The sequence below is a fragment of the Malania oleifera genome, chromosome 12 (assembly GCF_029873635.1).
Source record: "Malania oleifera isolate guangnan ecotype guangnan chromosome 12, ASM2987363v1, whole genome shotgun sequence".
NCBI classification, from domain to species: Eukaryota; Viridiplantae; Streptophyta; class Magnoliopsida; order Santalales; family Ximeniaceae; genus Malania; species Malania oleifera.
The window spans coordinates 73,347,998-73,365,965 of NC_080428.1; the positions used below are offsets into that span (position 1 = coordinate 73,347,998).

General features: G+C 38.8%; 1 protein-coding gene across 4 annotated transcripts in view; it reads left to right on the forward strand.

The window, feature by feature from the left end:
- LOC131144145 (zinc finger protein 5) overlaps positions 1-17,438 on the forward strand; it is a 37,968-nt gene extending 20,530 nt beyond the window's left edge. For 3 of the 4 annotated variants that reach the window (XM_058092571.1, XM_058092570.1, XM_058092572.1), the window contains one exon: positions 14,122-17,438. In XM_058092571.1, coding sequence (XP_057948554.1) covers positions 16,128-16,985 — 858 coding nt within the window. In that variant the 5' untranslated portion in view covers positions 14,122-16,127 and the 3' untranslated portion in view covers positions 16,986-17,438. Of the gene's footprint in view, positions 1-14,103 lie in introns of all 4 variants that reach the window. The other variant, XM_058092573.1, reaches the window with a different exon arrangement.
- The last annotated feature ends 530 nt before the right edge of the window (positions 17,439-17,968 follow it).

Genomic DNA, 17,968 nt, shown 5'->3' on the forward strand with positions numbered 1-17,968 from the left:
AAGCTCTTCCACCTACCAAATTCTATTTTGTTCCTTATGAAACTAATGACTCCTTTATGGTTATGGTCGCCTTGGTGCTTTCACCAACTTCTTTTCATCGGGTGGGAGTGAAGATGAGTCCATGGTTTTAAAACCTGGACCATATTGGCTGGTCCAACCAGGTTCAACTAGGATTGACCACCTCTCCGATCCAATTGAATGATGGAAATCAAAAATGAAGTGACCTGGCACAAAACTGGCCAACCTGGCAAGAACTGGGATGAACTGGCCCAAATCGAGGTTTGACCTAGGTCAAATAGACCTAATTTTTTTTAAAGAAAAAAAAAACAAAAAACAAGTACATAAAATTTTAAAAAAAAATTAAAAAAAAAAAAAACCGAAGGGAACTTAGATTTTTATTTCATGATTTCACAATCTCTTGGAGTTTGCTCTCTCCTTCTCCCTCCCATGGTAGATGCTTAATAAGGTTGTGTCATTCACAATGCACCGCCTACTCCCATGGCCAAAAGTGCAGGTCTACTTCTCATCCCATGGCAACAGAGAGTGGTGTGTTGTAGGCTTTTGTTGAAGTCTAAACCCTCATCCTTAACTCTTATATTTATAAATTATCTTGATTTAATTTTTTTTATTACTTTTCAATTTACAAGCATGAGATTTTCCGCCTAACGTTTCTTTATGTTTCCATAGTCTTGTAGATTAGCACATATGTCCATGATTTGAGACATGTGAAAACGTGCGGAGTGGCTTAGCCTGGGGACTTTGGGAAAATTCTGGCACATGGGCATGGATTATTGTACAAACCAATACATATTCTCATGAATCTAGGATTTTTGGAATTGTTGAGTAATTAGGTAATAATAATGCTAAAAGACTAAATAGCCATTAACACTCCCCCTTAAGCTGGAGCATATATATCATATGCTCCCAGCGTGTTACAAATGAATTTCACACAAGCACCTCCCAAGGCTTTATTGAACAAATCAACAAATGGAAACTCAGACTTCACATGAGTTGTCGTAATGAGCTTCTATACAAGTTTCTCTCGAATAAAGTGGCAATTAGCTTCAATGTGTTTTGTCCGCTCATGGAAGATAGGGTTAGAGGCAATATGAATAGTAGCTCGATTATCACTTTTCAACTCCATAGACTAAGAATGTGGAAAACCCAGTTCTTTCAACATGCTTTTCAGCCAAACAAGTTCACATGTAGCGTGCGCCATAGCCCTATACTCCGACTCAACACTCAACTTGGCAACCACAGTTTGTACACTCAACCTAGCAACCACAGTTTGTTTCTTACTTTTCTAAGACACCAAATTACCACCAACAAAGATACAATACTCTGTTGTAGATCTTTGATCAAAAGGTGATCCGGCCCAACTACATCTGTATATCCCCGAGTATAAGTGTGACCTCGATCCTGATATTAGAGACCTCTCCCTGGTGGCTTTAAGATATCTCAAAATGCGAATTACTGCATCCTAGTGACTTGTTCTCAGGGAATCGAGAAATTGACTCCCAGCATTTGTTGCAAAGGATATATCTGGTCAAGTGATTGTGAGATAATTCAACTTTCCAACAAGTCTCTGGTACCGATCTGGGTTAGGCAACAAACCACCCATATCTAGCATTAACTTACTATTGGGATCCATGGGTGTATCAAGGTTTGGATCCCAATAGCCCTATCTCATCTAAAAGATAAAGAACATACTTTCTCTGTGACAAGACAGTTCCCATACAAGATCTCGATACTTCTATACCCACGAAGTACTTCAATGGTCCCAAGTCTTTGGTCTGAAACTTACTTTGTAGAAAAAGCTTTAGGTACTAGATGCCACGATCATCATCACTAGTGATCACAATGTCATCCACATATACAATAAGCAAAATACTGTCCAATGGAGTATGACGATAAAATACAGAGTGATCTACTACGCACCGATGAAGGCCAAACTCAAGTACTATAGCACTACAATGGCCAAACCATGCTCTTGGAGATTGTTTAAATCCTTACAATGACTTATTGAGCCGATATACGAAGCCTGACTCCCTTTGAGCAACAAACCCAAGGGGTTGTTGCATATATTCCTCCTCATGAAGATCACCATGTAGGAAAGCATTCTTCACATCTAATTGATGTAGAGGCCAATCAGCCAATGACAAGTAGTGGCTAAAGAAATGAACAAACGTATTGAGGCAAGTTTAGCAATCGGGGAGAATGTGTCTAAGTAATCCAAACCATACACCCGAGTATACCTCTTAGCAATAAGGCGGGCCTTCAGACGAGCCACAAAACCATCAAGATTGACTTTCACATTGTACACCTAGCGGAAGCCAACCATAGACTTATCGGGAGGAAGAGGCACCAAAATTCCAAGTACCATTATAATGTGGTGCACGCATCTCTTCAACCACTGTCATCCTCCACCCAAAATGGGATGAGGCTTCAGAAATAGACCTTGGAAGAGCAACAGAAGACAGAGTACTAACAAAACAATAATAAGAAGGTGACAAGAAATCATAACAAGCAAAATTAGAGATCGGATGTTGGGTATAAGTGCATTTACCTTTTTGAAGAGCTATTGGAGGATCAATATCATGAGAAATAAGAGCATCCAACGAGGGAACTAAAGGCACAGTAGAAGCCGGAGGAAGCACTTCCCCCTTGAGTCGCCATGTGTATACCTGCAAATTGGGATGATTCAAGCGATGAGAAGGACTCAAACTAGATGAAGATATAGGAGGATTGGGCACAAATACTAGGTTTGGATTTGGAAGGCAAGGCGGAGGAAGGGACTCATCAAGGTCAACACAACTCAAGGAATTAGAGTAGTATGGTGTAGACTCAAAAAAGATGACATCAGCAGAGACATCAATGTAAAGTAGGACTATAACATCTATACTCCTTTTGAGTATAGGAATAGCCCAGAAAAATACATTTGATAGCATGAGGATCCAACTTATCCATTCCTAGGGATGGACAAAGGACACACAACCAAATATGTGAGGAGAAATGGAGAACAAAGGAGCCTTAGGAAAGATGTCTGAATATGGGATTTTACCACTAAGGACAGAGGATGATATTTTATTGATGAGGAAGCAAGCTTTGAGCACAACATCACTCCAAAAGACTTTGGGAACATTCTTTTGATGCAATAAGATGCGAGTGAGTTTAAGAATATGTCTATTTTTCCGTTCTGCAACTCCATTTTGGTGTGGAGTGTGGGCACAACAGGACTGATGGATCACACTAGAGTTAGTCATATAAGTACTAAATTGGGTACTGAAGTACTCCTTAGCATTATCACTACAAAGTATCTTGACTAGCATATTTAATTGAGCCTTTATTTGGGGACAGAAAGCACAAAAGATATCAAACAACTCAGAAGGATCTTTATTTAAATATAGCCAAGTCATCCTAGAGTAGTCATCAACAAATGTAACAAATTACCAAAACCCCAACTATGATGTCACACAACTAGGACCCCAAATATTAGAATGGACAAGTATGAAAGGACTAACCACCCATTCGTCAACCCGGGGAGCAAAGGGAACACAATGATGCTTGCCTAATTGAGAGGACTCACACTTAAGATTAAACACAGAAATCAATGTAGGAACTAGCTATTTCAACTTGTCCAAGAATAGATGACCAAGGCGACAATTGATTTGAAGTGGTGTAGTTGCAATTGTGCAGGCAATGGGTGGAGAAGGCGACTCAAAGTAGTATAGTCCACGAGCCTCACGTCCTGTGCCAATTGTCTTTCCCGTCTTCAAATCCTAAATAACCACAGAATCAAGAAGGAATGTGACAGAACAATTTAGTGACTTTGTAAGCTTACTAACTAACATAAGATTGAAAGGAGATTTAGGAATGTATAAAGCAGAAGAAAGAGAGATAGAAGGAGTAGGATTTACTGTTCCTATCCCCTTAATGGCACTAGTGGACCCATTAGCAAGGGCAACTTGAGGGAGATGGTTGCACCTGTTGTATGGTTAGTGGCAGAAGAATTGATAATCCAAGGACTAGTAGGAAGGAATCTAGATGACATGCAGATTGTAGGACTACCTTTATGGGCAAAAGAAGCAATGTGATAAGTTTCTTGTTGAGACAATTGATATTGTAGAAACCTTGAATACTCCTCCTTTGATATAGTCACAATATGCAGTTCACTCAAGCAAGTGACTAATGAAGGAATCATACTTTTGGGATTTGCAAATGCCATCCCAACATTCACCAATTCAGACAAATGATCATAAGAAACTCACACGCAGTCCCAAGAAGCAACATTCAGCACTGGAACAATTTGAGAGGTGAACCACCAAAACTACCATGAACAAATCACCAACAACCTCAGATGCAGCCCCAAGAAAGTAACGCTGCCACAGCCTCACACACACACACAAAACAGCTTATGAGCACTGCCACTGCCCCAAGAAGGTCACCAATGACCGTTACTAACACAGAAAAACAACTAACGAATTACCATGAGTGCATTGTCACAACAAAGATTGGATCTTGGTGCAAAAACATACCCAACAGCTTGATATTTTGGTATATGGAAGGAATTAGAATAGTGAATCAAAAAACACAGCAAATCCCACTGTTTCAGACCCAATAAACTCAATAACAATTGATAAACAGCCTCATGAAGCATCAAACAACCATTCTTTGGGTGCCGCACTGCCACAGATGAGGTGAACAACTCACTGACGGAGATAGCACTGCCACAGCCTGACAACTGAACATATGAACGCTGCCACAGCTACGAAAAAAAACTCACAAAGAAGCCTTCACAAGCCTTGAATAGACATTAACGGAATGCTGCGAATGCATAGTGGGAAAAGGTTGAATTTTTTAGCAAAAAATGACCTAACAACTTGATAATATAGTCTAGAGAAGGAATCAAAGCATGGCATAGGAAAAAGAAAAAAAAAAATGTGGCTGGAAATTCACTTACGCGCCAGAGCATGGGGTCGGCCTTGCCAGCATTTGGCCGGCGGGTGGGGGCGCATGGGAGGCCCCCTAGCGATGGGGTTTTGTGGGGTGAGTTGTCCAAAAAAAAGGGGGGGGGGGGGGTCTGTTTATGGGTCTATGGTTGGTTTTGTGAAATAATATGGGATGGAGGTGAATCTTGGAAGGACAGCTGCGGGAATGGCGTTTTTAAGCGATGGTTGAGGAGAGCAGGGTGTAGTTTGGATCACGCTCTGATACCATGTTGAGTAATTGGGTAAAATGGAAGGCCTGAACTCAATGATAGGTCTCTCCCTCTATTTATAATATATGTTTGGAATGACCATAATACCCTTACTAACTCGCACTTATTACTAAAAAAACTCGAACGCATAACAGTAATAATGCTAAAAGTCTAAATAACCATTAGCAGGAACTTATGTAATTGTGCATTATTTAATTTAATTGCATCTTAACTAAATTCTTTTATGTGAACAGTGTAATAAGATTCTAAATTTTCATAGTTGATAATTAAAATTTTTTATTTGACATTTAATACAAATTTTATATTTCTTTATGAAATCAAAATGAATAATTTTTGTATTTCTTGAATTAATTCTGTACAATCACAACTCTCTATAAATAATACAAACTGTATATCAACAAGGAAAGAATTGCCTAAAATAGGAGCATGAAATCTGCCCCAAGTATTAGGCTAGAAATCCCTATACAATATCTAGTATCATTGACCCATTATTCTCGAGATTTCTACACTCCCTCTCAAGTTGGATCATAAATGTTGACCATATCCAACTTGTATGTGAAATCATCAAAACTTTGTCAAGGTAGTCCTTTGGTGAAGATGTCAGTTGTTTATTCTTTGGTAGGAACATAAGTCATGCAAATGGTTCCTTCTTCAACCTTTTCCTTGATAAAGTGTCTATCCACTTCTACATGTTTGATCCTGTTGTGCTGGACTGGATTGAGAGAGATGTTAATTGCTGCTTTTTTATCACAGTAGAGTTTGATAGGGAACTTTATCATGACATGCAACTCCTCCAAGAGTTTCCGTAACCATATTCCTTCACATATTCCTTGCGCCACTACTCTAAACTCTGCTTTAGCAGTACTTCTGGCGACAACGTTATGTTTTTTGTTTCTCCAAGTCACCAAGTTTCCTTATACAAAGGTGCAGTACCCGGAAGTGGACCTTCTATCTTCCGCTGATCCTGCCCTATCAGCATCTGTGAAGACTTCTATTTCTTTGCTTTCACATTTTTTGAAGAATAGTCCTTTGCCCGGAGATCCTTTGAGATATCTAAGAATCATGTACACTGCTTCTAGGTGACTTTCCCTTGGTGAATGCATGTGTTGACTCACCACACTTACTGCAAATGCGATGTCGGGTCTAGTGTGTGATAAGTAAATTAATTTGCCAACTAATTTGTGATACCTTTCTCGTTCAACAAGTTTTCCGATGTCTTCTCTTTTTTTTCCTGCTTCAATGGGGGTATTGCTTCGTTTGCACCCAAGCATGCCGATTTTAGTTAGGAGGTCTAGGACATACTTCCTCTGAGAAACATTGATTCCCTTCTTTGATCTAACAACTTCCATCCCAAAAAAATACTGCATTTGTCCCAAATCTTTTAACTCAAACTTAGTGGCCAAGACTTTCTTCAACCTGTCCATCTTTGCTATGTTGTCTCCAGTTAGGATGATGCCATCGACATATACAATCAAAATTGTATTCTTCCCATCTTTAAACTGCCGAAAGAGCATAGTATGGTCTAATTGTCCTTACCGATATCCTTGGCTCCTAATCACCTTTGTAAATCTATCGAACCAGGCTCTTGGAGATTGTTTGAGTCCATATAGGGACCTTTTGAGTTTGCATACTCTGTTATTTTTTTTCACCCCTTTTACAAAAGCCTGATCATAACATCATGAAGACTTCTTCTTCTAGTTTGCCATTCAGAAAAGCATTCTTGATGTCAAGTTGCTAAAGTGGCCAATCCAAGTTGGCTGCCAAGGCTAGGAGAACTTGGACTTTATTCAGTTTTTCCACGGGTGCAAAAGTTTCTGTGTAGTCAATGCCATAGGTTTGAGTAAACCCTTTTGCAACAAGGCAAGCTTTGTATTGTTAAATTGTCCCATCAGCTTTGTATTTTACAGTAAACACCCATTTGCAGCTCACTGGTTTCTTTCCTCTCGGTAGATTCATCACATCCCACGTTCCATTTTTTTCCAAGGCCCGCATTTCCTCCATAACTGCCTCTCTCCATTCAGGGATCTCAAGGGATTCCTGAATATTCTTTGGAATTTGTAAACTGTCAAGATTAGAGGTAAAAACACGACACCTTGTAGACAAAGTATTGTAAGACATGAATTTGGAAATGGGATTAAGAGTACATAACCGAGTTTGTTTTCTGAGAGCAATGGGTAAATTGAGATCAGCCTGTGCAAGTTTATCAAAGGAGGACTCAAGATTACTTGAAGACATTACCTGATCAGGAGTGGATGAAGACTCATGGTTGCTTGGATCTATCACGGGTTCCGACTCTTTTGGTGCCTCAAGTATGAGATTCTCTGTTTCCTTTAATTTTGGCTTTCTTGAGTAGACAAGTATCTCCTTGTTATATTGTTTTCTTGCATCTCCCCCTGAATTCAAGTTTTCTAATGTATTTGGCAAATTAGAAGCACTTTTCAAGACAGGCTCAGTGTTTAGGACATGCTCAGGTTCACTAATAAAGGTATTGAAGTCCAAAACTTGAGCTTCTTTACTACTCAAAGTCTCCCCCTGAAGCGAGGGCTTTTGGAATGAAGGAGTAGTTTCAAAGAAAGTAACATCAAGACTAACAAATATTCTTATTGTTGCAGGATCATAACATTTTTACCCTTTTTGGTAGGAGAATAGCCAAGAAAGACACACTTGAGGGCGCGTGGATCCATTTATGTTGATGATGTATATGGGCAAAAGCAGTACAACCAAACACTTTGAGAGAGAGTTTTGAGTTGAGACTAGAGTTTGGAAAAAATGCCTAGAATTTTATAATAGGTGAGGCAAAAGAGAGAACTCGACTAGGCATTCTATTAATGGGATATGTAGCTATGAGAATGACATCACCTCAAATTATTTTTGACATATTGGTAGTAAACAGTAATGCACGAGCTACTTCAAGGATATGTCTGTTTTTTCGTTCGGCAAGCCCATTTTGTTGAGGGGTGTCGACACAGGAACTTTGATGAATTATTCCATGTTCTTGGAGATAATTTCCCAAAATATGATTAAAATATTTTGTGCCATTATCTGTACGCATAATTTGAATTTTCGTGTGAAATTGTGTTTGAATCATGGAATGAAAATTGATAAACACAGAACGCACTTCAACTTTGTCTTTCAACAAGTATACCCAACAAATATGAGTGTGGTCATTAATAAAAGTAACAAACCATTTTGTGTGGGTACGATTGAGAGTGCTAAATGGGCCCCATACATCACTGTGAATCATAGTAAATGGTGAGGCTCATTTGTATTTGGACTTTGGGAAAGAAGTACGTATGTGTTTTGCAATTTCACAAATCTCACATTGAAGATCAAATGATGTTTTATTCGGACAAATGGAAGGAAATAACTGACTCCAATACTGGAAATTGGAATGACCCATTCTAAAATGCCATAACAAAATATCACACTATCCTTAGGAACAGATCCAGAATCACAGATAGCAATTTGACGCTGTTCACTCACATTAGCCTCGTCAAAGTATTAGAGTCCCTCGCACTCCTTAGCACTGCCAATCGTCTTCCCCGATGATAGGTCTTGAAAAACACAATGAGAGGGAAGAAATTTAGTAGAACAATTGGAATTCTTAGTTAACTGGCTAATGGATAGTAAGTTGCAGGATAAATTAGGAACATGAAGAACGGACTCCAGTGTGATGGAGTCAGAGAGTCAGATATTCCCTTTGCCTACCACATATGAGAGTGATCCATCTGCAATTTTAACTTTCAAATTTCCAGCACAGGGTGAATATGATGAGAAAAGATGATAGGCATTGGTCATGTGGTCAGAGACACCAGAATCAATAATCCAAGGAGTTTTGGATCTAGAGGTCATACTCAAGGTTTGCAAAAAAATTACCTCTTTGGGCTAAAGAACCCGAAGAAATATTTGTGGAAGACTGACCCAAAGTTTGAAAGGTAGAGAACATCTTGTAGAGTTGTTCCAACTGCTCAGAGTTAAATGCACCGCTCGAATTGGAAGTTTGGAACTATTACTATTTTTCTTCCCTCGAGGTCCCTCGGCTTGATTATCAACTGTGGCTTGGTAGCCCCGATTTTTGTTGCCTTGCCATGGCTTCTAGTCAGCTGGTTTCCCGTGTATCTCCCAACACGTCTCCTTAGTGTGGCCAGTTTTTCAATAGTGTTCACACCAAGGGCGTCCCTTCTGTTGTCTTGAACTAGATCCTGGAAGAGTCCCTCGAGAAACTAAGGCAGACATTTCTAGTCCAGTATGGTCAGTAAGGACTGTCTCCTTCAGCATCACCTTACGCCTACTTTCTTCTCGTCTCACTTATGAGAAAACTTCGCGTGTTGATGGTAAAGGATGACGACCCAAAATTCTTCCACAGACATCATCAAGGGCTCGATTTAAACCAGCAAGAAACTCAAACACCCATTCATTTTCAAGGCATTTTTTATATCAGACACTATCTCCCATGTATTCCTACTCGTCTTCGAAACTTAGATCGAGTTCCTGCCAAAGAGCAATCATCTCCATATAGTAATCTGTAACATCCCTTTCTCCTTGCTTCATCTGCCATAGTTGCGTCTTAAGCTTGAAGATTTGGGAGGAGTTCTCGGTGTCGGAGTAGGTCTCACAAACGACATCCCAGACTTCCCTCGTCGACGGGAAAAGATTAGTCCTCCCGATCGACAGCTTCATGGAGTTCACCAGCCACACCATGACCAGGGAGTTCTCTGATTTCCATTTCTGAAGGGCGGCAGCTTTTGTTGGGGCAAGTTTCTGTGTCTCGCCGGTAAGAAATCCCAAATTTCCCTTGCCATCAATCACAAGTTTGATCGATTGTGCCCATTCTCGGAAATTCTTGCCATTCATCTTCTCCACCGTGAGCTGGAAGGACAAGTTGTCGAGTCCTGTTGAGCCCATGGTGGAGATAGCTTCGTTCTCACCCTCGTGAGATTCAGAGGTCATCGAACCTCTGCTTTGGCCAGCAGTTTCTGCCATTGATAACTAGGTTTAATCTCTTAGCTCTGATCCCATGAAATCAGAATGAATAATTTCTATATTTCTTGAATTAATTTTGTTCAATCACAACTCTCTATAAATAATACAAACCGTATATCAACAAGGAAAGAATTGCCTAAAAGTGGAGCATGAAATCTGCCCAAGTATTAGGCTAGAAATCCCTATATAATCTCTAGTATCATTGACCCATTATTCTCAGGATTTCTAATAATCCTCGGGATTTCTACACTTTATTACACAAAATTACATACTCTTGGTATAATTAGTTTTTATATTTTATTTTCCTTAAATTGTTTGTTGTGTGTCTTATACAGTCATGGGCTAATTATAAACATTTTACTTCATGAAACTCTAAATTATTTTTACATATTTATGTTTTAATAATTAATATAAATTATATATAAAATATTTATAATTATTTTTACTTACTACATAGGCATATGTTTGACATTATGCTGATGACACCGGTTTGATTACTAGGTTGACCCACCAGTCCGACTGGTCAAACCGACCAATTGGTTTCACTGTTTCAGTTGCTGGTCTGGTTTTTAGAACCATGAATGTGTCTTAAGGGACTTACTTGTAATCTCTTATTTTTTAATCTTTCCTATACAGTTGTATGTGAACATCATGTAAAAAACGGTGGATTTGAATATGAGAAGCTTGAATTCCCCTCCCCCCCCCCCCTATTGTACTTTCTTTCTCTTATCTTCTCTTCCTTCTTCTTCTTTTTCTTCTTCTTCTTCCCTATTTGTCTCCCTCCAGTAAATCCCCACTGTTCTTCTGCATCACACTGCCTCAGCAGGAGAATTAGAGAGCATCTTGGCAGCATGACATCTCAGTGCCCAAGGAATTTTAAAAGGAAGGCTGAATAAAATAACCTTAGATAAAGTTATACTCCAAAAGTTAGCCTGAAAATGAACAGACCCTCTATGACCTTAAATATCAAGGAAGAAGAGAATGATGAACAACCATGAGAAACCCTTAATCATAAGTGAAATTGCATGGCAAATAAAAAGAGAATAGGTTGGGAGCAAGGAACCCCCAACAAGCAAAACCTAAGAAATCAGGATTGCAATGTTCATGAAAGAGAGGTGATAGGCAAGACAAAGAAGGAAGGAAAAGATTAAGGGAAAAAAGAGGGAAGAAAAATCATATCTAAAATGGCTACGAATGGATAAACATTTGGTTATTGTGATGTTGTGAGATCAAACAAGCTGCATGGGAGCACTCAAGGTGAATGCACTACATGCTGAGAAGAAATGAAATGAATGAAGGTAGGAGGTTCGAACATAAATGGAGTCACCCAATAACTCAGATCTACCCAAAATCATTGATGTAGATGAACCTGTGTAGAACCACCATCACATAAGGATGTATTCCCCCTTGATGGGATTTTAATGAATTATGTTGAGATGCAAAAGGCTGTCATGTAAAGGGACAAAGCATGTGTCACTTTTCCTAAAATGAGGTGCCAGTGGCTCCAACACAAAAATACCTGGTATCTCAACCAAACTAACCTGGTTGAAGATAACCTCTGAGCTGAGTGGCTGATCTGGGCAAATGTTGAAGAGATTTTGGATAAACCATCCTAGCTATGTGCCCCAAGCTACCTTCCTGGGATGGATCCATAAAAGCCAAGAACCAAAGAAAATTTTCCAGGCTGACCTGGCCCGGAGTATTGAGCTAATGATTGAGGTAGTGGGAAGCTCAGCCACTGGCCAGACGTGCTGCTCACTCTAGACCAGACCTGTACCTTCACTGAAGACTCGACTTTCCATGGGCACAATAGACTTGACCTGCTGAAGAAGCCAGATCGTGTATGCCAGACTAATGTGGTTTTGGCTCAAATGAAGGTGAGCGGCTATGAATTAAAGCCAAGTCCCCTGGGCTAATTCTGGGATGAGGAAGATGTTGTGATTCGTCCAACCTGCTTGATCCACAGACTACTACCTTCACCAGAGATGTTTCCACCTGAGGTTTTGGGAGTGTTCTGGGTGACAGTCACTTTAGCAGCTTATTTATTATTCAAGACATCTGCTGCCCAAGCTCACCCTCTGCTGCTCAACCCGCCAATCTAGGGTCAAGCCCTACTCCAGCAACCTGGGTCAGAAGGTTTTGGAATGCTAGAAAGCCCTGGATATCTTCATGACATCACCACACTTCTTCCATGCACTTGCATCCCTATCACTAACTTGAGTGTCAGAGTTGCCCCATAGGAAATCGGGGCCTCCAAAGACTGTTTTATTCTTGGTGTTGTGCAAGGATTACTTGTTGGCACTGTGGTCAGATGTATATGTAACATAAGTATTAAAGAAAAAAACTTTGAGGACCTTGAGGCCAAAATACCGAAAGTATTGAAGACGACACCAAATGCAGTATTGCCCTAGAACACAAGAAAAATCCCAGAAGGCGAAGCTGTCCCTAGAAACGCCAATGGAATGCAGAAAAGGAAGTTCAGGTGCAGGTGGTGCCATAGACAACTTTGGATCCCTTCAATTATCACCTTGTGTAGCACTCTTCTCATGGTCAAATGGCGATTCATGCAATTTTTTTATTCCCTCCCCTTTCATCCTCATTTTTGCCCATCCCCTAGAATTTACAATCCTATTCTCCTTTTTATTTGCTATAAAATCTTTTTCCTAAAGGCTTATGTATAGCTTTTGCTTTCAAAGACAAACTCCCTGCCCTATACATTGCCCGCGCAAACACACACACACACATAGAGAGAGAGAGAGAGAAGGTGGGGCGGAAGAAACTAATAGAACCCAAAGGACCTGTTTGGTTAAGGTGTCAGATACAGTTTTTTTTGTATCTGGAAACGCAAGAATGCACAAAATTCCCTTTTGGTTAGGTTTTTTCAAAGAACCGTTTTCAGAAACATATTCAAAAACACCGCTAAAAATAATGTTTTCTGGGAAACAGTTTGAAGGAGTTTTCCATGTTTTCTGATACAATTTTCTGAATGCAATGAAGACATGGGTATGGGGTATAACACATTTTTCAATAATAATAGTAACAATAATAATAATATTAATAATAATAATAATTACTCTTACTATTTTATTAAGTTATTGACAAATTGCCACTTGGATTATCCTTAACCTAATGAAATTACATTGTTTTCATTTCCTGGAACAATTTCGAAACAGTTAACCAAATGCATTTTTTGAGTATGAAAAGTGTATTATACAATTTCTTGTTTTCATTTTCAAAAACAACAATACACAAACTCGATTTTGGATCCTTAACTCTCTTTTAGATCATCAAATATCTTTCTACACTCATATGATAATTTTTTTTCCCAAGATAGAGTTCAAAATGTTTCTTAGAAATGACAAAAAATATGTTATGGTGCTATACATGCGTGTAGCTTCTCTATCATGTGCACTGTAATGTTTTGCGAGGTACAACACAATATGATCCATTTTGATGGCAAATAGTTTTCCAAATGCAAAATGGAGTAACTGTCCATAAATTATTTATCCCCATAATTTGGGGCTGTTTAGCTTTCTATCTTGAATATACAGATGATCCTGTTTCAAAAATGGGCTGTGATTATGGTTTGCAGAGATTGATAAGTGTAATTATGAGCATAATTACTTGGGGGATGAGTCCTTTCCCACTTCAGCTCTCCTTTCTGCCAAAAATAATGGGATTGCCTCCATCTGGATGTGTCAAACTTTTATCACTCATTTTGTGCCACATTGGATTGGAGCTCAACCACTGAATTTAATATTCTAATAAGCATTATGACTTTCAAAGCATATTTCTATGGTTATTTCCTCTATTTTCCTGATAACCAAGGCTTCAGTCTTCTGATATTTTTAGCATCATAATCATCATAATGTTCATATTACTGGTTTTTTGACTTTCAGTAGCTGTAAAATGGTTGATAGGTGGCACCTGTTCTTGTGTTCAACCAAGGAGCGAATTTCCCAAGTTCCTCGCCTTCTGTCACCCTTCTTTCAATGCTTTAATGTGATTGGGCATCATTTGGAGGGTATTATGCTGCTCTATTTTCTCTTCTTCTTGCCATAAGAGTGACTGATAAATCGATGCAACATCAGCATCTAAAAAGAAGGTGTAATAAGCTTAATGTCCAGAAGCATTCTCATTTATACGGTGCACTATGGAATAAATGAATTTCCTTTGAGCTATTTGCACTAATGGTTTATAATGTAATAGTCTTCTGTATGCTTATGCTATATTTTTTCATATTACAAGGCCATGGGTTGACTAAAACAGTTGGAGCCCACAGTTACAAGGCTTAAAAGTTAACATCTCAGCAACAAATACAGAAGAACACTTAAATGCATCTGACCACAATCCCATTATCCACAACAGGCTCTATGCAGGTGCGCCACAATGTGGTAGTAGCTAACATAGGAAAAACTCTCCAAAAAGCACGTGTCTTTCGATTATTATTGCAGCGCTGATCTTAATAATCAAATGAATTATTCTTTTATATATCTTGCAGCCACAGTCAATTTTGGCATTCTTTGTGTATAATATTGTTGCATACTTCATCATTCGTTTTGATAATTATTTTAGGGATTTGTCCAGACGAGAGGCAAAATAGAGTGGATGGGAATAAGGATTTTGGGGTGGCTGATGGTAGGGTCCACCATATGATTCTCTTTCTACCCAGAGACAAATGAAATGAAATGAGATGAAATCAATCAATCAACCAACCCACCCACCCAATCACCATTAATCCAATCCCGCTCGGGCTCATTTTATTCCACAGTTAGGATAGAGAAATGCTTGATGACAGCATACCTACTTGGAATTCTTCTCCTAAAGCAGGAAAGCAATTTGAATAGACTGGAAATGGAAGAAAAAGGAGTGGGAATTGATAGGAATGAGAAATCTATTGGTGGAGAAAGTCCATCAGTGGAAGATCTAGTTAGAGACACTGGAATAACAACACAATCTAATAGTTTCTAACATGTCCCCAAAGCTACAGAAGGTGGGGTCCAACTAGAACAACTGTCCAAGACAAATGCTTTGCTTATTTATATGTTATACCAATATATTAGGTAATGACTTGGTTCACCTGTAAACATGTTTTTTGGCCTTAAAATATGGTGTTTGTCTGCTCTAAGAAGATTTACCCAGATCTTATTGAAGACCCCTATTCGTATATATGCTTACATCATTACCCACTTCTCATATTCCTTTGTTTAGCAACTACCTTCACTTTCCATCTCAGTTCTCAAGATCATTCCAAAAACATGGTCAAGATAAACATATTTAAGGTTTTATTAATTATTAAATGTGTGGGTGGTGGGATAGTTACAATGAAGCTTCATTAAGTGCTGAATTGTCACAGTTTTACAGAACCAAATATTATTTAATTAAAATTTTATTTGTAGCTCTGTAGCTGATGGGACTGGGCACCCACAGTTATGATATTCATACAAACAATCAATTGTATATTATATAGTAAAACTTTAACACATGAATCTTCTGGCCCATTACCTGGTCAAGGCAAATAATCTTAAATATGCATTTCAGTGCAGTGGGAGATTTGTTGCAAGTTAGATCCTCCTCTTTCCAGGAGATTACATCCCCGTTCTTTTTTGACTTTTGATATTAAACATTTCTTCCCCTCTTTAAGCATGGAATATGAGTTTTTAATGCCCAAGTGGTACCATAATTGCTGGTTTATATTATCTTAAAGTGCTCATAGGCCCTGTAGCTTTTCTTTACTCAAACATACTGAAATTTCTGTGATGGAGAAGTTTTGAGGTGTCTACTATAATATGGAAAAGCTTAAACCAATATTGCATGAGGAGACGGCTTCCTCAATCTGACTTTCTTTTTTTTACCTTTTCTTTAATTGACCCATGTGTACGTTTATGCTTTTCATGATTATAAAACTATGCTTGTTTGAAATACAATGCATCATGGAAACCCAATTGAGCCTACTATAAAAGGAAGAGAGACATCGAACAAACTACCGGTGCATCAGTACCACAAAATATCCTTGTTTAGAGAAATGGAAAAGGATGTTGGCGATCACCTTTCTCCCAGATGGGATGGAGAACATGGGCATTCTTCTGCATCCTGTGTTGACAAGAAGCTCAGATTATTTGGGTTTGAGCTGCTTCCATTTAAGAATGATGAGAGCTGCAGCAAAGGGTCTGCAGAAGGAGATGAAAGTGTGAATTCATCATCAAACACGGGTTCGTCTGATGGGGAGAAACAATTTCTGCAGAAAGGCTCAAGGGGCGAGCCAGAGGACAGGAGATTTGAGTGCCAATACTGTTCCAAGGAATTCGCAAACTCGCAGGCTTTGGGTGGTCATCAGAATGCCCACAAGAAGGAGAGGCTGAAGAAGAAAAGGTTGCAGCTTCAAGCAAGGAAGGCCAGCATCAACTATTACCTTCAACCTTTTCAAAATCAGCATAGCTCCATTTACCATGGCTCCAATCCATGGTTTTATGATCCCTCCTGCTATGCTTCTGACCACACTCTCAATGAAGAATCTCAGATTAGTTTCAGCCCGTTTGATCAAGACGCCCATCTCAACGGATCCCAAGTATCAAAGTGGTATCCTCTGCCTGCTCATGTAGCATTCCAGCAGGAGACGAGTATGTTCTCTCTGACGCAGTCGGATAGATCGGGAGCAAACGTACCGATCATCAGCAAGCCTTCCCCCTTGCCTGTTTCAAAGCAGAGCTGTAAATCTTTGGATCTTCAGCTGGGGCTAAGCTTGGATTCAGACATCCGAAACAACTCCAGAACTGGGATGTAATATCTCAATATTGGTGTATGGTGCTGCTGTACCTCCAGTGATTTATATTCTTTGAGCTTTCAAAAAATTAAAAAGAAAAATATAGAAGAATTCATGATGATTAACCAATATCATCGACGGAAGTTCAGTGATTACAGAAGCATACGACTTTATCCATGCTTGTGGTTCAGTATTATCATACAAAGATCTTACAGAGGCTGTCTATACCAGCTGCAAAAAAATGAAGCCGTGCTTCCTGGCCGCATATTAGCTAGAGTCCTGGGCTGCCGTAAATGGGTGAAGCTGAAAGCCTGCTAAATTTTGAGCAGTTAGGATTTGTGAAGAGCCAAAGATTTACATGTATTTTTACTATTTTAACTGAATTTTTCTATATCATTTTCCCCCCAGGGTGGGAAAATGAGGTTATGTAATTGGTGCAAAGCATAATACAACTTTTTTTCTCTTCAGCCCAAAGCCGTTTCTTTCTTTCTTCCTTCCTTTAGTTAAACTTTAGCCCAATACTCTTACCAAGCGAATAGATCAGTAATAAAGGAGTTGCAAAGTGGCAAGTAACACTGCGCCAAGTTCCCATTCTCATTTGCCTTTTTCAATTGCAAACTAGGGTTACTGTACACTCTGCTTTGTCTCTGACCTTTTAAACAAGTAGAATACGTGAGAAGATTTTAAGATGACTTTAAAAGGAATTATTTATATGATTTTTGACTCAAATAAATTAATTTTTAAGGACTTGTTAATATATATATATATATAGTATACAAGCCACAAGTCATATAATATCAAGTTATTTTAAATATCTTTTAGTAGCGTTGACGACGAGTTATTTTTTAAATGGTATTTTTATTTCGCCTACAGGCATATATGTTCTCGCCTATATTTTTGAAATCATAGCTTAATAGTATTTGAAAAAATGGCTGATATCCAAATCTAAAGTTTATAAGATCATAATTTCTTATTATTAAAATCTTACATTTGTGTATTAAACT